The sequence below is a fragment of the Rutilus rutilus genome (assembly GCF_951802725.1).
Source record: "Rutilus rutilus genome assembly, chromosome: 4".
In the NCBI taxonomy this organism is placed as follows: Eukaryota; Metazoa; Chordata; class Actinopteri; order Cypriniformes; family Leuciscidae; genus Rutilus; species Rutilus rutilus.
In genome coordinates, this window is record NC_140212.1 from 15,411,709 (window position 1) to 15,434,611 (window position 22,903).

Genomic DNA, 22,903 nt, shown 5'->3' on the forward strand with positions numbered 1-22,903 from the left:
AGCTGCTAGCTCATAAATCCACACAATCAGTAATTAACTGGGAAGACTAGAGGGCAGCAAGATGTCTCTTTAAAAGGGTTCCCACAGCTTTTAACCAATCAAATTCTATGACTTTTTCAGTTGTTTGTAATTACTGTATAAGGATTTCTATTTGTATGTCAGGTAACAATCCTTGGAATTAAACAGATTTAAACAATTATACGTATTAGTGTACAAATGTTGACAATAAAGGCAGATTCGCACCAAGGACAATAAGATATTTAAAACAAAATTGTTCTAAATAGAGTCCACACAACTATACAGGTAAACTCCAGCTGATGAATGATAAAAACATTGACAGCCAATCAGAATCCATCCTGCTTTAAAGAGCTTGAGCATTAAAAGCATCAGACAACAAAACTGCAGCACATGTAGAATAAACAGAATTACATCGTCCGCTAGTGTGGATGCTAATTTAGTTATCGTTCTTGGTGTGAATGGGCCTTAAAACAAAAAGAGTCCTGAGATTTTGATCCGGTCCAATAGAGGATAGTAACAAGACATCATGCTACTCCTGGCCAAAGACCGCTTTGTTGATGTGGATATGGTTTAGACAAACCTGTCAACATGCATGTAAGATTTTTTCATGTTTTTGAAAGAAGCCTTATGCTCACCATATTTGATAAAAAATAGAGTCAAAACAGTAATATTGTGAAATAATATTGTATGTTGAATTTTCAGCAGTCGTTACTGCAGGTGTTAGTGTCACATGATCCTTCGGAGAGCACTCTAATTTGCTGATTTGCAGCTCAAGAAACTGTTCATATTATTAATTTTGAAAACAGTTGTGCTGCTTAATATATATATAATTAATAGAAAGATAGATAGATTAATAGATAAATAGAAAGTTCAAAAGAACAGAATTTATTTGAAATAGAAATCTTCTATATTGTCACTTTTGATCAATTTAATGCATCCTTACTGGAAGTATTAATTTCTTTCAAAACAAACAAAAAATATCTTACTGAGCTTAAACATTTGAATGGTAGTGTATAAAGAAACCTTTCACACAGGCTTCAGCCATAACAGATCACATGTAGCATGTTTAACTTTACTAAGCCATTCATTAGCAATATATGCCAGAACTATAAAACCAATAAGATCAGAGAGCATACAATATATGGGGTGTTGAGACATTATTTTAATAAGAAAAACAAATGGAAGAAAATAAAAATTGTTTTAAATTTTAACCCGTTGATTGGATAACACTGATGACATGGTATTGGGTTGTTTTTTAAAAAAGGGAACCTAAAAAATATTCCAGCATGTTGATATAATAACAGAAGTAACACCATAGAAAAATAGAATATATATATGTACACTCTTGTTTGTACATTTAAACAAAATCAATTTTCAATTTAAAGATGTGATTAAAATGAATAGACTCTTCCTGCTGGCTTGTGAAGGGATGAAGACGCTTTCTGTCTGTGTCGGCTGTGATTTGAAGATGATAGAAACCAAGACAAGACATGTTTGTCTTGTTATTCGTCATGTTATTTCTATTATATTTGAGGCTAGGGTCCTGTTTTTTTCTTTTGTGCGTCTGTTTAGATATGCAAAGGTAAAAATGCCTTCATAAAAAGAAGAATGTCTTTCCATCTCAACAGACAGCACGTTTCCAGCCCTGATGTCTGAAAGCTAAATGAAATTTCCATTATAAAATTCTCCTTCCAAAAAGTAAAATACTTAAGATTCCCACTTGTTAAAAAATTTAAATTCTAAAATTCATACAATTTGCAACCAAACAGGTTTTCCTGTTGTGAATCTGTTGCTAAGGAGCTGAACTCATTGGACGCTACACTCAGAACAGTAGGGTAGTCCTGAGATGGGATGCAGATATGTGTTCAGAGCGTGAAAGCTGCATGTGTATGAATGTGTTCCTGCTTTAGAAAGGTTTCAAGCTGAAGTCTGTTGCGAGACGGGAGACGTATGCTTCATAGATGGTGTCCAGGAATGAGGCATCATTCTGAATCACAGAAAGAGAGAAACAAATCATTAGAGGTAGTGCAGCGATCAGAGTCAAACACACTAAGATTGATAAAAACAATTTATTAGATGTGCAAAAAAAATAAAAAATAAAATAGCTGGACTTAAATAGAAAATCTAAAATTCTATTAAATGTTAGATATACTACTGTTCAAAAGTTTGGATTCAGTAATATAATAATAATAATAATAATAAAAAATAATAATACTTTTATTCATCAAGGAAGCACTCAATTGATCAAACGTGACAGTAAAGACATTTATAATGTTACAAAATATTTCTTTTTCAAATTAACACTGTTCTTTGGAACGTTCTATTCATCAAAGAATCCTGAAAAAAAGTATCACAGTTTCCACAAAAATATTAAGCAGGACAACTGTTTTCATTGCTGAAGCATGATTTCTGAAGGATCATGTGACACTGAAGACTGGAGTAATGGCTGCTGAAAACAAGCTTTGCCATCACAGGAATAAATTACATTTCAAAATATATTCAAATAGAAAAGTTATTTGAAATTGTACTAATTTCACAATATAATAAAATAAAATTTTATATATACACATGTATGCAATTTTTTTTACATTACATACATTTACTTACCTTACTTACATACACATACATATACACACACACACACATACACTCACCTAAAGGATTATTAGGAACACCATACTAATACTGTGTTTGACTCCCTTTCGCCTTCAGAACTGCCTTAATTCTACGTGGCATTGATTCAACAAGGTGCTGAAAGCATTCTTTAGAAATGTTGGCCCATATTGATAGGATAGCATCTTGCAGTTGATGGAGATTTGTGGGATGCACATCCAGGGCACGAAGCTCCCGTTCCACCACATCCCAAAGATGCTCTATTGGGTTGAGATCTGGTGACTGTGGGGGCCATTTTAGTACAGTGAACTCATTGTCATGTTCAAGAAACCAATTTGAAATTATTCGAGCTTTGTGACATGGTGCATTATCCTGCTGGAAGTAGCCATCAGAGGATGGGTACATGGTGGTCATAAAGGGATGGACATGGTCAGAAACAATGCTCAGGTAGGCCGTGGCATTTAAACGATGCCCAATTGGCACTAAGGGGCCTAAAGTGTGCCAAGAAAACATCCCCCACACCATTACACCACCACCACCAGCCTGCACAGTGGTAACAAGGCATGATGGATCCATGTTCTCATTCTGTTTACGCCAATTTCTGACTCTACCATCTGAATGTCTCAACAGAAATCGAGACTCATCAGACCAGGCAACATTTTTCCAGTCTTCAACTGTCCAATTTTGGTGAGCTCATGCAAATTGTAGCCTCTTTTTCCTATTTGTAGTGGAGATGAGTGGTACCCGGTGGGGTCTTCTGCTGTTGTAGCCCATCTGCCTCAAGGTTGTGTGTGTTGTGGCTTCACAAATGCTTTGCTGCATACCTCGGTTGTAACGAGTGGTTATTTCAGTCAAAGTTGCTCTTCTATCAGCTTGAATCAGTCGGCCCATTCTCCTCTGACCTCTAGCATCAACAAGGCATTTTCGCCCACAGGACTGCCGCATACTGGATGTTTTTCCCTTTTCACACCATTCTTTGTAAACCCTAGAAATGGTTGTGCGTGAAAATCCCAGTAACTGAGCAGATTGTGAAATACTCAGACCGGCCCGTCTGGCACCAACAACCATGCCACGCTCAAAATTGCTTAAATCACCTTTCTTTCTCATTCTGACATTCAGTTTGGAGTTCAGGAGATTGTCTTGACCAGGACCACACCCCTAAATGCATTGAAGCAACTGCCATGTGATTGGTTGATTAGATAATTGCATTAATGAGAAATTGAACAGGTGTTCCTAATAATCCTTTAGGTGAGTGTATGTATATATATATATATATATATATAAACTGTTTTGAGTCAAAATGTTGGTGTATCTCTAAACTATTTTATTAATATTGTAATAATCCAGATGGACATGGGTTTGGTTCTGACCTTGATAAGGTGGATCAATGTAGCCTGTAGTTGAATCTTGCTAAGTGCTCTGGGTTCAGCTGGTTCTGGTTCTGCTCTCATGGCTTTAGTCTGGGCAAACACACTGGGTGACAGGAGGGTGGGGGCTATAGTTGCTGGGATACGCTGCGGTGAGATCACCTGCACACACACACACACACACATTAAATAACAGGTTACAGATACAGGATGCTTCAGAATGACTTGCTAATTATCTGAAAGTTGAAGATGTCTGTGTAAGGAGCATAAATGCAACAGATGCCTAAAGATTCCCAAATAGTCAAAATAACTGACACTGTATTATTTCACCTGAGTCAAATTGGGTTGGCTGTGACTGGAGCTGCTGACGGTCAGGCTGGGCTGTAGGAGCTCCTGACGGGGATGGAGCTCTTGCTCCTGCTGTACCAACGTGAGCCTCTGCAGAAGCTCATGAGGCGACACCACATTCCCTGCCACTCCAGCAGTCGGCACTTTTGTTGGGACATGGATCAGGTGCTGAGCAAGTGCTGGCCCGGAGGCTTTAGCCATAGGGTGGAATTGGGGCCCCACTCCACACTCTCCCTGACTTAATAGTAAGGAAGGCATGCCAGGTGTGCCTGCCACAGGAGGAGGGTTCATTAGCAGTTTTTGTATTGGGTCAGGCTGGTTCTGGGCTGCCCCGTTTTCACACAGACGGCTCTCTGGGGATTCAGACAGAGGCTGCAGCAGCGAACCAGACATGAGCTTGTGGATGGCTGGACAGTGCTGCATGGGGGTGCTGGACACCACAGCGCCCCCTGCCGGAGAAGGATCATCATAAGACAGGGAGCGGGCCACCGCAGACCGTGCTGGACCTACCCTGCTGACAGACGAGCTGGGCTGTGGTGAGACAGAGTCCGGCTTTGACTGAGCACCAAACAAAGTGACAACTGAGAGGTGCTTTGAGTCCATTTCTGCATCCTAAGAGAGAGTGAAACTTTTTTTTTTTTTACACATTCAAGCATTTACAGAACACAAACTGAGTCACAAACATGCTGAGAGATTGCACCTGCTGTGTTTGTCCCTGAATGTGTGCATCCTGTGCTGGTTTGAGGGGAATGGGTTTGATCAGATGGGGGTTTCCATAGATGACACCACCACTGCCAATTTCTTTTGGCTCGCTGAGTTTTCCCTAAAAAGAAAGAAAAGGGGAAAAAAACATGAGCAAGAGAAGTGTACTGTGCACTGGTGACCTCTAGTGCATATGATGCACCTTAATAGTTGTGTAAGAAAAGAAAAGACTTTAAGACTTGTGTGTTTCACCTTGTCATAGTCATCTCGTGCTTTAGTAAGCATCTGCATTATATCCACGCCCTGCTCTGCTGACCGTGGAGAGACACAGCCAGTCGCTATTTGTGGCTGTAAATGCTGTTCCAGCCCTGCCAAACTGACACACACATAAAGAAAGAGTGAGTGTGTGAGAAAGTGAGGGCTAGGGTTAGATATCAGCAACCCGTTCTTGTTGAACTGTTTATTGTTTTTTATAAAGGAAGCAAAAGATTGTAGTGACATTTGGTTTTGTTAACAGCTTTTGATTATATGCCAAAATGGAACAAAGTATTAAAATTCTCAGTGTTTCCTCTGCCTCAAAAAGAACAAAATATCAAAGACAAATTGTTAGCTTGAAGTTGGAATTTATTGTGATGAGATAAAAAGATTGGGTACTGCTAAATCAGGGATGTCTAATCCTGCTCCTGGAGGGCCAGATTCAAGCATATGCTGCGTCCCAATTCGCATACTATCCGTCCTAAATATTATTCGAAATTAGAATTAGTGTGTCCCAAATTGTAGTATGTTGAAATGAGTATTCCAAAGATACCCCGATGGTCTACTTTTTCCAGTTAGAATCTGAAGTACAGATCCATGCACACTCTAAAGGCTAATATTTCCCATAACCCATTGCATGTTGGACGAGAATTTTCGATTAGAACAACAAACGCGAATAAAAAGTGTTAAAAATCGACAAACATAGCAAATGTGCGAGACTGACGGTTAAGTAGAGAGGTTTATAGAGTTAAGTTATAGAGGTTTAGTAATTACCATAGCCTTGAGATGACAACACGTGACATTCTATTCAGAGCTGTTCATGTCCTCGGACTGGGAATTATGCGTTTCTATGGCAACACTCAACACCTAAATTAATCTGCAGCGGTCAGGTGGTACAGCATTGTGAACTTTTATAAAGATACTTTTGGTCATTAACTTTTAAATGCATCATTACGCAAATACATGAGGACAGTTCTCTGCATGGAAGACCCACGACTGGCAGATCGACGCATTACTTAATTTCTCTCCAATACAATAGGAAATTAAATTAAATTGAATGTGGAGAATTTTAACTGCGAAAAGATGATTGACAGGGCAGTTTAAATAGTGACAGGATGCATATAGCCTAACTAAGCGACAAAGTGGTCCATTAAAGACGCAATTATGATGAATTAGGTCTCAAAGCTTGCCTATTTTTCTGCAACTTACTCAAAAGTATGTCCTTTTTATTCACAAAAACAGTACATACTTTTAGGGCATAGTATAAGTAGCCGAATTGGGATGTAGCAAGAGTTTAGCTCCCGCCCTTTTGAAACACATCTGAATCAGCCAATCAAGGTCTTCAGTATCACTAGAAACTTCCAGGCATTTGTGTTGAAGCTTAACTTTGCAGGTCAGTGGCCCTCCAGAAGCAAGATTAGACACCTCTGCATTAAATCAGGTTTTTTATTGCACTGTCCTCGTCGTTTGCAGCAAAACAAGTGTAGCCCAATTTGGGAATGAATGAATGAATTATGAGTAGGCTCTTGTAATGAAAGTCAAAAAAAAGTTAAGTCTTGAATCAGTCTCAAATGTATTGTTACCATGTAAGGTTTAATTATTAGACACATTCTGGAAATAAAAACATTAACATGTGTTAAGTATACGTTATGATTCACCATAAATGTACTAGAAGACTAATTAAGAAAATTGTTAAGGAATAGGAATCATTACATTTAATTGAAATCAGAACCAGAATCATCCCAAGTTAGAGCAGAGAAAGTTGTGTGAGTTTGCAAATAGAGGAAAAACTCACTTCTTCATGAGTTCCGCTATACGCTGACAGTCTTCTTTATCATAGAACCAGATGCCAAAGATGGACACTGCCAATATATATACACACACAGATTAATATAAACATCAATCACATTTAAACCAAAACCAATCATGATCAGAAGAAAATACAAATGTTTAGCACATGATCAGAATAACCAGTGGAAAAGGACCACTGAAACTGACAGCATACATGCACTAAAAATGCCATCGTACATACACACGCTCCACTCTAGCCGACATTCCTTTCCCAAACAGTCCAAACTCCCAAGTGCCCAAGCAGAACTCGAGCCAACTGCTGTGCCAGTACACCAAAATGTTCTTAAACACCAAGATGAGGTCTTCAGATGCGTGTATTAACAGTCACTGGTCAACCGTATTGGGAACAGAGATTTCAGTGATGGGTTCAGACTGTGGTTCCTCATGAATCCCTTATGAACTAAACTTAGAGCCTGGTGCTGACAGCTGAATCAGGACCTGTTCCATTCACCTCCAGAAGTAGCAGAGTGATAACAAAACCCAGAGCAGTAAAAGAGAGAGAGAGAGAGAGAGAGTGAGAGAGAAAGAGAGAAAGGGCTGGTGCTATATTCACAACCGTTCATTCTCAGAGCAGAGTGCACCACATGGGTCAGCGCCTGGGGGAAAAACCCAAACAAAATACTGCCTGGGAACCGAGGAACACATCTCAGAGAGCGTAAGAGAGGGGGATGAGAACAAGGAGGAGGAGAGAGAGAGTGGTGAGAGGACACGCCAAATGCTTTTGATGTTGAACTTCGCAAAACACAACAGAGAAAAGAAAAACTGAGACCCAAACTGTCTACCCTCGCTCGTGTCAGACAGAGTTTCTGAATGGAGCTGAATCCACACACGCACTGAGGAGACTGTGAACTTCTGACCGACTTCAATCTGCCGACCAAAGCTTCAATCTGCCGAGGATTCAAATCTCAGAAAGAGAAAGAAGATGTTGCGGGGGCTGTTCAGTCGGCGCAGGCTCAAGCACGAGCGACTGGAGGAGGAAGTGGAGGTGCGGTTCAAAGGAAAGCTCGTGTCGGAGAGAGAGCTGGGCTACGCGTTTGTGCGGCCAGGAGGTAAGAGCTTCGTATACTTAACAGTCCTGCTGATAGACTCCAGCTACACCGTCACAAATCACAACCACAACACTGCGTTTGTTTAAGAGACGAGCTGACAGAATCCAGCACCCTCGGCACATGAGGGAGAGCTTGTGTAGAAGATAAACAGCTCTTACTTCCCATTGTCTAAAACCTCATTAGTAGTGTTTGCAAATTATTATTGTTGCCCATACCAAGTATTACATTTTGTTTGCAATTTTTATTTTTTTTAATCCAGGTTTCCAGAGTTTGTAGGGCTGTACAATTTGCCAATTTTGTGATTATATATCATTATGGTAATTATATAAAAAATAATAACAATAATAATTACTATTATTATTATTATTATTACTACATAAAAAAAAAACAGAAATTACTTGAAGTGTAATTTCTCTTAAATAAAAGGAGTATTTAAGAAAATAATATATGGAATTACGGATTATTTTATTTTACAACTATAAAATTACAATGTTAATATTTATGTCTGTCTTTTTTTTTTTTTTGTGAACCGAGCCACTCAAAACACTGGCAGATAATGTTCTGCTTCACTCTAAAACATGCTGCGTATTTATTGAATTAAAACAGGCAAAGGAGATTCCTTTGACTTGCATCGAATGAGGGACAAAAGCCTTATCTAGAAACCAGAATAGAGTGCAGCAGGAACAACTCTAAAAAACTGTAAATTAGTTTTTGTGTGCTTTTGGTTCCATCACCTGAAGTCAGTAGGTTTTTTGAATGGGTTTGCTAATAAGTGGGAAAATGGGACGATAGAGGTTGTCGGGTACATTAAATGTCATCACGTCGAAAACTCATCGACTAACTAGTCTGCTTTTACAGCCTTGTGTTTATACTTGCTTTTATTTCAGGCAGTTGTATTTAGACATCAAAATTCATAAACATTAATTTGTGAAGATTATCTTGAAGAACAAACAGTGTAAGAACCATAAACTTTTGTTAGTCACAGAGCTTATTTTCTGCAATAATCCAAAAGTCAAGGGAAAAATCCTACAGGCTTCTTGTTGAGGGAACCATGATGATGTTAACTTCCAGGTTGGCCTACAAAATTATATCATCCCTGCAGAACTCTATCATTGAGACTTGTTGGTGGGCTCTTTTGACTAAGAAACTACCCAGAACACCCTAGAATGAGCCAGAACACCTTAGTAGTCACATACAGTATCAATGAACTAAGAACCACTTAGAACATCTTTACAACTGCAAAGCAAGGCTTTGGCTACCACTCACAACATTCTACCATTAAAGGCAGTGGAGATAAAAAAAAAAAACAACACTAATAATTTCTATATCCCGACACGAAGGCAGCGAGTATAAAGGTTCCCGTCAGACAGTTAGCAGTAGCACATATTTTCACCATCACTGCAAAGCTCAAACATCAGTTATGGACTGTCTGAAACATCAGGATCTACAATGATTCATGTAATCAGCCTGAAGTACTTAAGGCCTTTCCGCATGCACTCTATTTGCAGGTTCTTTTATCATGAATTTCCTTGGAAGTCTGTGCATGTGTGCGTGTGAGAGGGGCTTGTTATCTAATCACGATTGGCTGGTCGGGTCTGTGATGCTGGCAGGAAACTGGAAGAGAAACACACACACACTTCTCTGCACCATATAAGGCACTGTGGCTCTGGAGCCTTTCATGCAGGCAGGCCTGCCAGCGATCTCTGATCTCTCTCTCTCTCTCTCACACACACACAGACGCCAGTCTGACAGCTCTCTCAATCCAGACACACTTTTATTGCTGTTAAGTTCATTTTTTGAATGGATACAACCGTGTGCTCCCTGCCCTGTTTATACCTGGTATTAACATCCGTTTCAAGCCATCTGTTTGACACTGGGTGCTAAACACACACCCAAATGGGGTCCAAAACATTTTTTGAAATTCATTCACATCAACCACATTCAGGGTGGTCAAAACCATTGCACTTATAAAGCCCAAAGTTAACTTCCCTTGTCCACATTTTGCATGGCCGGCTGAGAGATTTTTGTGTCTGCGCTGCCTTGTGCGTGGATTTGCAGTGATTTGAACACGGAAAATGAAGTATACCGGGGTCTTACATGCTCATGAGTTTGAACAAAGCAAAGAACCACCCATTTCAGATTCAGATTCAACTTAAGTTTATGGAAATTAAGTCCCCATTACTACAAGGTGTTAACATTGATGTCTCAGCGGACTACTTATAATGAAATCACCCAAGACGGGTCTTAATAACAGATGTAAAGAGAGAGTAATTTTGTTTGCTGAACACCAGAGTTTTAAATTTCCCTGAAAGCATAGACCAAGAAATAATAGATGAGCCCATCTCCCAAAATCTCATGTACAATCCCTCATGAAGGCATTCTTGTAGCTTAAGCATTAGAGCAATGGCAATATTATGGGTTTGATTCCTAGGGAATGCATGCACCGATCAAATGTATATCTTGAATGCAATGCAAGTCGCTTTCGATAATACTGCATAAATGTAAACGTATAATGCACAATCCGTTTTTTTTAATCCGGTCTGTTATAACATAGACATTTCTGACATGGATACTTTACTCTCATCTCATTATGTAAAAATTAATTTATGAAAAACAACCCGATATTTTTTTTTTACTCTTTTAGTTTTACTTTTTTCAATATTATAATATCTATAATACAAATATAGAGACTTACGGCGAGCATTCCTGTACAGGAGAAATGGATGCTGCAGCTGGAAATCTAAGTCTTTTGTGATGGGTTCAGTCAGGTTGTCCATACTCAAGCGATTCAGGATGGTGAAGCCATGCCTGGGGGAGGCAAGCCTGATGCACAGAAAACTGACATTAAAACTCACAACATGAGTGGGAAAATAAACCTTGTGAGTGGGAGTTTTGCAGTGTTAGTGCAGTCAAGTGTATTATATAAGAAGGCTGAAGAATATCATGAAGGTTATTTCTATGATCCTTTGAACCACTTCAGATATTTAGGGCTCTGATTCAAGACCATGTGTGTGTGTGTGTGTGTGTGTGTGTGTGTGTGTGTGTGTGTGTTGCTTCACTGCTGAAAACATACAAACCTGTTATAGACAAACAGAGTTCCCTCCACATCTGTCTTTTCCTGCAGAAAAAAAAATTAAACATCTGTATTTTTCTATTTATTAATATTTAACACAGACAAATAATTCTAACATTAAATAAATCCAATTTCTTTTTTTTTTACATTCAATCATTAATATTTATAGCTACTTAACAATAGTAATTAATATGCAATTAATACTGTCATTAATGGTAAATAATCTACCATTAATACGGTCATTAATGGTGTTGATATCATTGTTTACCCATTCATTAGTGGTATTGTTGAAGGTGTAGAGTGCTACTTGGCTGGCCAGGTCTGTGATACTGCTGATATAAGGATCGAGTCTCTTCAGGGCAGACAGACTCATGGACAAACAGTTCCCGACGCCTCCTGTGATTGCAGTCATGGCTCCAGCCCTGTTCTAGAAATAAAAACATTCAAACATTCAGACTCAAGATTACAATTTAAAACATTCAAATCAAAGAGTTTATTTTCGACAGCTGTCAGGCCGCTCAATAAATAGTCTTAGAGTAACTAGGCCTATATTACCCCGCAGGCAGTTGTTTGCATGCACACCATCTAGCCTATTAGGAATATTTTTACAGAGCTACTGCACAGAAATCTCCTTTATCTGAAATATATTTCAGTTCGGTGATATTTATATTGCACATTGTTGTTTTTTTCTGCATACTGTCTTGTAATAGATATGATCAAAAGCTGTACCTACAACAATCTCCACCAGCCCAGTTGTGTATCTCTCAATAGTTAGCTTTTTACCTCTAAAAATGTACATATAAAATTTAATAAAAATGATAGTTTAAAAAAAGAGGTTAAAAACGATCAAACCTGAATGTATTTAAATATTTGATAAAAGTAGGCCTGTTGAAGTTGTGAATGCCATTACATTTAACAGAAATTTACACAAATCAGGGCTGCATGTTTATGCATTAAATTAATGGAATAAAGAAGGGATTTTTTTAAAAACAAAAACAAATGTGTGGCACGTGCCCGTGCAAAACTCACATCCATGATGAAGTGCGGTTGATAAGGAGATCCTATGCGGTTGCTACAGTATTCTAACTGTTTGTTTACTTGCCCGGGTCAAAACAAGATCCCACCCCAAAGTATTTTAATGTACTCAGACTGCTTTATTTGGTTAGGATCGCAAGCCAAGCCGTAAATGCGATTGCTTAGAAAACATAATAGCGCGTCTCGATCTGAGTCACCATTCTGTAGCACATTGTGAAAGTAAAGTACACACAGAACTTTTATATTGCGGAGTAGCAGTTACCCAAATCCCCAACAGTGTATGGAAAATAGTAATACTCATGCTAACACTAATACTGACCACTAATAATGGAATAATTCATGCATCTATAAGTTTACAAATAAATAAACGAGGCCTTGGTGAGCTGCTGTTGCTTCGTTATAGATCGAACTGGAGTGAAACTTACCTGCACTTCAAATATCGCACAAATCCTAAAATTCCTTTAAAACGAGGTCCAACTCTGTAAAATAGCACGGAGGCACTTTATTTCACGCTCCGGTCTACTGGTATATGTTTCCAATGTTCTGCGAATCAGTAAAACAGGAATATAGCGCTTCATTTCACTTATCTAACTCCTGACCCACTGCCGTTCTCGCCATGTTTGCGCTGACAAGAAGACAGAACGAGCTGATCGCTGATCGCCGAGAGGGTGCGCACACAGGAAAAGTAATCAATGAGCGCGAATAACCGATTAGCCCGAAAACACCGCCCCCTACAGCTGTATTGAGCTCACCTGAAACCCCACCAGACCTTTAATTTACATCATGGCCATTTGGTAGTATACTAACGAAGTGTGCTGACGCTGCATCCAGTGGAGATCTTGAGGATTTGAAATTTTCGCATCCCTGCACTATTCCTGTTCTGGTAGGCATTTTGCAGTTGTTTGTTTGAATATCCTCCCTAAAAACATATTTCGCAAACCAGAAGCCATACTGCCTTGCTGCAGTTTTAATATTCAAACCTCTGTCATTTAAAGGTGGTCATTTTTTTTTAATGGCTCTTCACATGGAAATCACATATTTGTTTTATCATTTCCCCCATACTATCTGACGCTTTTGACTTAATCAAGTCTCACTGCAATTGATGTATTTTTACAATTGCATGATGCTGCATTCCCAACAATTGTCATACCAGCAACACAACATAAACAAACAAAAGCCGAGTGCACTTTCAACTTAGGACTCTTCATTAAGGTTGCAACAGGGAAAACCTAGAAACTGAATGGTACCATTGTGCCCTTGAGCAAGACGCCAGGGTTGCTTCAGGGTGACTGTCAAATTATATAGTGTTTTCCAAGTCAATTTACCATCTAAAGGTCACTCAACAGCACTTTACTCACACGCCACTAGAGGGCATCACTACACAATTCCTCGTGGTTTATCATCGTTCTCGGCAGGATTTTAAACCTTTCCCAGAAAACACATCAGCCAGTGCAGTTTTTTTTATGTTAAAAAATATTCTTGAATATAAGTAAACACTGATACAATTTTGTTCAAAAAAGTTATTTAACTTTGTCAATTATCATTTACTTCAGACCTAAACCAAATAGGTTAAGAAACAGTATACAGAAGAGAAGAGGATGTGTCGCCTCAGTTATGTTTAGTTAATTTGTAAATTGGTATAATTATAGTGTTAGTAAAAGAATCATGTAGAGCACGACCACTGTTGTATATCATATCCAGTGTGCAGACAGACATGATTAGTCTTGACATTTGAAATGTGGGTCTGGAAGAGGATATTTGTAATCTTTTAAGTGGCGAATTAACCTAACAAATTTTCCTTCTGCACTGATGCCCGTGATTCTCTGGATCCATGAGGCTTATGATTACAGGGTGGCACTGAAAAACACTTTGCGAACTTTTCCTATGTGCTTTGTATAAGCATACCAAAGTTAATCAATTATTTGGGGATGCTGAAGGGAAACCGTTGACCTCTGTCATGAACTTTTGTTCAAAGCCAAATCCAATCAAAGAACTTGGTCCTAGATTAAATGTCCGGGAACCTTGTTCTTCCTTCATCCAGGGGAACGTCGGAAAACCTGCAATTCTGAGTGTCTCTTCTTTCTTATGCACTATGATTCTTCTGACTGATTGAATAGGCCTATTCAAAATAAATTCTGATGCACAGAGAGTGAAAGCGCAAGAGAGAGAGAAAGGATAATCTGGGGCCAGGGGTGTCTCTTGGGATATGTGAAGTTTTCTCATGGCTGGAGGGAGGGACCAGGGAAGGGCCTGCTAAATTCGTACAAGGCCGTTTGCTGATGAAAGATTCTCAGTCATCTTGCAGAAATTCCCAGGCCCCATCGTCCCCTTTATCAGAGCCCGCCAGTCCTCAGGAAACCGCTTGTCCTGCCATGGGAGTATCAGGTCGGTTAAAGCTCTGCTGAAGGGAAAAAACTGTCCTGGCACCTGCTGCTGCTGCTGCTGCTGCATGGGGAACTCAACATTCACCCATTTAAGTGGCATCCCAGCAACCAGCAGGAAGTGGATAATGTCTAAACATGGTGCATGGAGCCGTGACGGTGAGCGTATTTACACCAGATTCGTTGTGGTACAAATCACCTTCTCAAATGTTTCTGGACTGTAAAAGAAATTGAAACGCTTCACTGTGTTGGAGCTGATTTGACTCGATTTCCCCAAGTTTGCTCTCTCCCTCAAGAGATACAGCCCCGTGTGGAAAAGCGTGGAGGATTTATTCTCCTTTCTAGCGCAGTCACATCTGGAAGCAGTCAGGGAGTCTACAGGGGAGGGGGTTTGGTCGTCAGATCATTGCAGAGAGGCTGGTGGTGTGCGCTCTCTCTCCGCAGGGCCACAGACTGACTACTCCCCTTTCTCTCCAATATGGACTGGACGCGGCCGATTCTGCACTCTGTTTCCTAACGAGGCGCGACGCAAACTACGCCTGTTGTGGAACATCTCAGATGGAGTCGATCATATGCGAAGATCGAAGCCCGTGAGATCTGGAATATACACACCTTTTACCTTCTGCTGCGCTTTCTGAAACGGTCTCTGAAACTACGCCCGCTTTTCCTGCGCTTCTTCTGGCTGTTGCAGCATCATTTTCGAACCTTTTCCGAGCCAATCGCGCCGATTTGATTATCGATTATCAGCAAGCGGCGCTGGTATCATGTTTCTTAGGTAGGGCCTGGATGTTCCAAAGATGCACTGGTTCGTTTTCTTAGGTGGCTCCTGCGAATATCCTTTCCTGATCTTTAGCTCCATAATGGGGATCAGGTAATATTAACTAAGCCGCAAGAGAAGGAATATCTTACGCTTTGCGTTTTTCATTTTTTGCTTCCCCCCTTTTCTTTCATTTCTTTCCCTTGGGTTGTTTTTTCCTACCCCCTTCTCTTTTTTTACAACCTTTTCTTCATTCACCTTCGGATAAAGCTGGACCACATATATGGTAAATGAAAGCAAAAACATGTACATACCGGAGGACACCCTTGAAAACCATCAAGGTAATTTTTCCATTTGTCTTCCCTCTGTTTGGAAACTATGTGTGTGTGTGTGTGTGTGTGTGTGTGTGTGTGTGTGCCATATGGATGTGTTGGGGGTGTATGATGAGTGTGTTGGCATTATCATGGGCATGACGCGGGGGTGTACCCGAACCTATCCATTTTCAAACACACTATGCGCACTGAAATCGCTTTTGGAGGACGATCAACAAATGGCATGAAATATAGCCACTCATACCCGACAGCTATTCTAATATTATTTTTGGAGGGAAATGCATATATGTAGTTGATGAACTTGTTGGTTGGCTCGTGCGGCTGCTTATGGACACGCCACGGCTTGATCATGTATCTTGTGGTCACAGACGCGCACACAGATGTCAATCGATTATCCTGTCAGCTACTTCAGACTTAAAATGGCCTTTAATCATTTTGTGTGGCCGGACTGCATTGATCACAGTCCAACAGCTCAAATGAACTCGGGGTGGTGTCATCGGCGCATCAGTGATTATTCTGTTCAGAGCATCTCAAATGGTGAAATGAAGCACCATCACTCATGCCCCCTCATTCTCGTGTTCATCTGTTGAATTTCATTTCTTTTGAGACAGCTGGTGTGGCGCAGCAGTCTCCACAGGTTGCGTGCTTTTAACGCTTGCGCAAAGCGAGGAGTCTCAGTCTTTTCCCTTTACAAGATTCCCCTCCATCCAGGGCCTCCTGTTGGCGCCGTGGCAACGGAGCTGCCGACCCATAGCAACAGCGCGGCTCATGATAAGCCCGCTCCCCGCGCGCGCACCTGCCGCACCTGAGTGAACAAACGCATCCGAGCAAAACCTGTAAATTGCGGCCAATAATGCAGCTCCGCCCCTTCAGGCCCACTGCACATCTGTCATGCAAAAAGCTAGTTGATTATGACAACTGAAATAATGATGTTTCTTTTGCACTGTGTCTGTGAGGGACAGTTGTGCGTTTTCATAGCCGATTGAATACACTGACACACACTCTTTGTTGGTATTAAAATAGAAACAGGGCGACAATGATGGGAAAAGGATTTAGAGGGCCAATTTTAGATGCTTTGTTGTGTCAGCTTTGACAGTAAACGTTTATCTTTTGATCTGCATGTCTTTTCGTCCTATTCAGATTTGTGTCTTACAAATTTCCTCTTGATGTTGAAACGTTTCTGATCACTTTTCAGTTTCTTTAAATGTGCACTGAGTAATTGTTTGCTAAGTAGAAAAGTTTTATTCCTAATGACATAAACAAAGTTTTTGAGAAATATTTAAATGATGCATTCTTACATAAGTTATGGTCTTTTTAGACCAAACTGTTTTATTCTGGTTGAAGCATGCGATCACATGACCAGCTGTGTCAGGCAATAGACTGTTACTAATAATAATTATTAAAATAATAATATTAATCTATAAAGTGCTATCAGACACTTTACAAAGCACTGTAGAGAGAAAAAAAGTACAAAAAAGCAGCCATCCACTTAACTTCCAACAAGTAATTGAGATTAAATCCAAGAATTTTATATTATAAGAATGTTTTATTAATGTGTTTGGGTATGAGACAGGGAAAAACTTTGAACAAAACTGAAAGATAAACAAACAGCTTTGTAAACAAACTTCATGCCTCCAGGCCCAAATGTTTACTGCTTGCACCTTTATCATTATCTAACTAAATGATTTACCTAGCCTTTAGTAGACAGAGCAGGATCTCCATAGTGGCCTGTAGCCCAGCAGATGTTAATGTTTGTGTTGTGTTGTCGTCTACCGCTGCTGACAAGGACTTGCTTTCAGGTAAACACAACCTCAGTCAATCACAGGTCCAGGGCAGTGCAACGTATCACAGCCAAACATGAACCTCTTCTGCTGTACAAACACTCAAACAGCAGGAAAATGGAAAGCGTGTTTTGTGCGCTATGATACACCGTCACTTTCTGGAATGTTAAATATGACTCATGAAGTGCTTGAATGTCTGTGTCTGAACAAGCAGTTACTGAGAAACACACGCATACACACGTTTTGTAAGATTTTTACTCTGCGGTTGAGGGGAAAATGCAGAATTAATGAAATCATTGCTGATGTCACAGTCTTGCCACTCTGCTGTAATGATGCTATTGAGTTTTCAAGGCACTCCAGTCATTTGAGGCTTTTTCTTGAACGTTGTTACAGTGTAGCACGAGGAGACATTTACGGAGTGGCTTTAAAGGTTTTGCGAGTGCTTAGTATGTGCATTCCTTTCTCTTTGGCTCTTTTTCTCTCTTGAAGGTTGTTGGTTCCCTTGATGCTCACTGGTAATGAGGGTGGCATTATCTAGCTTCTTTCTCGGCTTCGTGCCAGGTTAATTTGACAGGTAATTCGTGTCATTAGCTAAATGAATATGTTTATGATAGATTTCAAAATGTCTGACGAGCCTCTAGGACGCCATCTCGGATGACTGTCTGTCTGTCTGACAGGCGATCTGTCCCGGACTTTTCCTTCTTGTGCAGAATGATCGAGCATTTATTGCTTCTGTTTCACTGTCAAACACTTGCAGGTCTCCAAAGTCCCATGCAAGTGCACCCAAGTTATTCGATTCCTGGAATACGTTTGCTAATGTTGTTTGTTCAAAGCGTTGTTTAATGTTTACCCAACGAATATTTAAGGCAGCTAAACCTGGATCAACATAAATCCTTCATGAGCGTGGTGAAGTCGAGAAAGTTGTCAGTTTGTTTATTGCCGTTTGTTTAGAGATCGTCACCAGTTTCTTGCCTTCCTCATTTAACGCTGTGTATTCTGAAACGTAAGGACAAAGATGTGGATCTTTACAGATCCAATTGATTTTGGTTCCTGTCTAGATATAACGACTTATCCACTTTAGCATTTTCTATTTAATCACTATTTATTCATTCAAATCTGAAATGTAATTTGAGATGTGTAGAAATATGCCAAAGTGTATTAGGATGCCAAAGTAATTAGGCTGCATTGCCTGCGAGACTTCTCAATCTGCGGAGCAGTTGGTGCTGGCCACTGTGGGATTGTGGGACACATTAGGTGTCGTAACATAACAATCACAGGAGTGCGTTTGGTCTTAGCAACACTCAGGACTTATTAGCTGTCTGTAAAAACACGCATGTTGAGCACAAATCATCTGCTCTTGCTTCTGCTTAACATCAGTGCTTGTGTTTCTAGCCAGAGCGCTTTCATATATGTTTACTGTATTTAAATTATTGTGGCATGTTACTTTAATATGTTGGTAATCACATGCTGGACACTGTAAGTAGTCATTTAGCAATGACCCCCTGGAGCAACCTAAGGTTAAGTGCACAGTTGTGATTACTGCATAATTTGCTCATAATACGGCCAATATCATCCTTACTGTAATGGAAAATTCGTTTACTAATGAATAAAATATAGCTGATTTTTTAAAATGGTTTTAATGCTCTATTTCTGTTAATGTTGTATGAGCATTTTTATGAAGAATATATGAATAGTTCTTGTGAAAGAGTACGCTAGGGTTGGTGGCTGCCAATATGCTGTTATTTAGTCACTATGAAGTGATTTTTTTTACTGTGTTGCTACTTTTTTTGGGTAAAAATGTTGCAATGTTGTTTTACAATATTACCGTTTTATCTCTGTTTTGATCAAATAAATGCAGCCTTGGTGAGCATAAGAGACTTTCTTCAAAAAAACATTAAAATGTCTTACTTTCCCCAACTCTTCAATGTGAATTTATGCTCTTTTTTTCCGCTCATCAGGTTAAAACCATAAATTTTAACATAAAAATAAAATAAAAAATAGCACATCCTAAACAGGTTAGAGTTATAACTCATGTTTGTAGCACAGATGATGTTGTACAAGTTTCATGGCAAAAGATTGATACTTAGAATTAAGGATTTTAGGGATCCCTAGACTCCCTACCCATGTATTTAGACACACAAACATATGCATGGAAACACTCTTTCTGCATGTTTGATGTGTGTACACTCCACCCAGCTAATAAAACGTATGTCTGTGTATGTTCGGTCCTCTTCTCCCAATGGCAGTGCTCAGTGTCAAATCCAGAACAAGGAGAAGTAGATAAATGGAAGAATGACAGACTGCATGAATAAATGCGTATATGTTAATAAAGCAGAAAACAGCTGCTTGTGACACATTGGCACCGCAGGCACCCTCAGCATTATGGGAAATAACCAAAGCCCCCCGTTAACATGAGTCAGCAGCGGGTCACGACATGGGAGTCTAACAACCATCTCTCACTCCTCTGAACCGTAGTCCCCCTAGCAAAGACTGCACGAGTGTTTGCGAGCTCTGAGCGATCTGTGCGTGAAAAGCTCTGAACTGCGCTAAATGAGTTGCGACTGGTCGTAATTATCGCTGTAACGTCAGTTCATCATCTTAATATTTCATCAGTAATGGTTTCCGTATGAGAAGCAGCGTTTCTGTGAGCGTTTTGGAAGTACACTTGGATTTTGCACACACAAGTCTTTAATCTTTAATCTAAAACTAAATCTGCCACGTCCTTTGAGTTTGAAATGCTTGTCCAGATCGAGTAAAAAGCTTTGTTGTTGACTCTGCACTTCGTCATACTGTATTATTAACACACACGGATCACTTGTTTATTGGTGAGCAGCCTCCTTGTTTAATTGTTTTACTACATGAAGTATAAAACTCATCACAATCAAACGTTCAGATTTTTATGGGCTATACAAAAATTTAGGCAACTAGATTTTTACATTTTGTGAAAATAAATAAATAAATCATGCTTAGCCATGCCATATTGCGACTGGGTGCCAGTGTGTTTCTGATGTGTTTGTGTGGTTTCCAGGATGTTTTGAGTGGTTGCTAGGTGTTTTCTTACTAGCCAATCCCCAAAGGAGACCAGATATCCTTATAAAATCATCACAGTCCATGTTTTACAAGCCACATTCCATAGACAGAATTACAGTCAGGATGTCATTTGTCTGTATGATTAGTCTTAGCTTTGGTTTGATTGCTATAAATAGATATTTTTTAACTGACATTGCTATGATCCATGCTTTTTTCTCAAAAGAAACCAGCAGCAGCATATGTGCCTAAAGTAACAAGAGTGGGTGGGTTAGGTAGTTCTTTGACAGCAGTACATAAACATAAAGACCAGCTGAGGGGTAAACTGAAAACATGATGGAACTAAGTTATACAGGTTCTTATTTTATTGCCCACCTTCTGATAAAGTAATTTATATGATCTAATAGCTTTTAAGTACAAACCTACTCACTTCTGGAAATCTGACAAACCATTTCTATTGCCAAGCATCTTAAAAGCTTTAAAAGGAAAAAAAAAAACATATGCTGCCTTAAAAGTGGTAGGAAGTCACACTAGAATTTGACTCCGCAAAATTTCTAGGCCGGGATACTGCAGCGGTTGCAAAATGAGGTGACTACTTGTTTGAACCGCACAACACGGACCATTTATCAGCTCGGCCCAATAAACAGCGAGCCTAGAGGAGGTGCGTTTACATGCGGACCGATCCCGATCACGCGACCGTTATTAAAAAGAGCTGCGAAATCTGGTGAGAAGCATTTGAATTCGGAGCAGAGTTCTCTTATCTCTATTATAAGCCCACATATGTCTCTGTGATTTAAACTAGTTTAAAGCCAAATGAAACAGTGCTGACGTTCTCAACAACACTGATGTGGGAAACAGGAGAAACATTGTGCCATGAACAAACTAGTTAGAAGGCTTTTCGCTCCACCCACCATGGATTTACTGTAGGAACAATATTTTGACGGAATATAATTGCAGTATTATTTTTTCAATATATATATTTTTGCATTTATATTTATACAAAATGTGTTTAGGCTACTGTTTTTCATAAAAAATGCCATAGTTTTATAGAAAACATAGTTATTTTTGCATTTATATACTAAATGAGTTTTATAGAAAACATATTAGAGATGTACCAATATGGAAATTTTGGCCGATACCGATAACCGATGATTCTTTATATTTGAAAGCCGATAACCGATATATTGGCCGATAAATCTAAATCATTTTTTTTATATAATTTTTGAGAGCCTGATTTACAAAAACAAAAGCCTCACCATTAAAATACACAATTATAATGTTCTCATTATGTAGCCTATATGACAGACCTGCACATATATTTGACTATATTTTCCTTTTTGAAGTGGCGAACAGTGCGCATCTGAAGTGTCTCAGCTGAAGGAAAAATTCCACTATTTATTGGCTTTTTATATATAGACCAAATTTTCTTATCGGGCCAATAACGATAACATTAAAAATGAACATATATATCGGCCGATACTGATATGGTGGCCGATATATCGTGCATCCCTAAAACATAGTTATTTTTTTTTTAGCATGGAAGTGAGGAGCCTTGCATGATTTTACCTGTGGTTACCATGATCTAGTAGATAAAGTAGATTTGAGAGCTGTCGAGTCCAACTGTCAGAATATTTAAATGTTTCCCTATAAAAATTAGGATGTTGACAGATTGACAGATGTTGTTGATTTAAATAAATTTACATATGCATCCTAACTTAAGCTCAGTGCTTTACTGTCAAATATCTATTTCCATGAGACGAATGATGTTATTATTAGTAACTGCACTTGTTTGTGAAATACAATAGTACAGTTTTAATTATTAGTTTCAGTCCCCTCACCCGGTAGGCTACTAGGTGCTGATGCCACCATCTGTAGAAATTGTTGGCACCGGTGCCACTGCTCTCATGTGTTAGTCTGGCAGAGATGTGCAGGGATTTGGGTTTAATGTAAAAGTTTAGGTTTGGTGTTAAAGTTCAAGCTGTTGTGAACAACGATATCAAGTCAAAATTTTCCATTTTCTAAATGCATCATATTGATCTTACTGTGAACGATTCAGCTATGCATATGACTTCATATTTTTTATTCAAATATCATAGCTAGGTTTTCTGGTAAAAGAAAGACTTCTGGTGACATACTGTATGACATAACTTCTTTAATCATTTAGTCTGTTAAAATCCCGTCCCTTCACAATCGGCTGCAAGCTTGCATTCAGATCTGCCTTCATCCAATCAACAACAACCGATGAAACCATGTCCATGCCCAACATGTTTACAGTTTCACTGGGATGTACATTACTACTTCTGTTACATCGCAA

The 22,903-nt window shown here is 39.3% G+C and overlaps 2 protein-coding genes across 5 annotated transcripts in view; one reads left to right on the forward strand and one right to left on the reverse strand.

Moving 5' to 3' along the window:
* Positions 1-878: 878 nt before the first annotated feature.
* Positions 879-12,947, reverse strand: dcp1b (decapping mRNA 1B). Its single transcript, XM_084406270.1, has 10 exons — positions 12,737-12,947; positions 11,545-11,703; positions 11,281-11,321; positions 10,899-11,026; positions 7,099-7,165; positions 5,301-5,424; positions 5,047-5,169; positions 4,329-4,958; positions 4,002-4,160; positions 879-2,005 (listed from the first exon to the last, which is right to left on the reverse strand). Exons 2-10 carry the CDS (start codon positions 11,686-11,688, stop codon positions 1,925-1,927), a joined length of 1,497 nt encoding a protein of 498 aa, XP_084262396.1. The 5' UTR covers positions 11,689-11,703; positions 12,737-12,947; the 3' UTR covers positions 879-1,924.
* Positions 7,177-22,903, forward strand: part of cacna1c (calcium channel, voltage-dependent, L type, alpha 1C subunit) — a 127,499-nt gene continuing 111,772 nt past the window's right edge. For 2 of the 4 annotated variants that reach the window (XM_084406263.1, XM_084406264.1), the window contains exon 1: positions 7,177-8,203. In XM_084406263.1, the coding sequence (XP_084262389.1) occupies positions 8,077-8,203 (127 nt within the window). In that variant the 5' untranslated portion in view covers positions 7,177-8,076. Of the gene's footprint in view, positions 8,204-15,080; positions 15,791-22,903 lie in introns of those variants that run through there. The other 2 variants (XM_084406265.1, XM_084406266.1) reach the window with 1 other exon arrangement.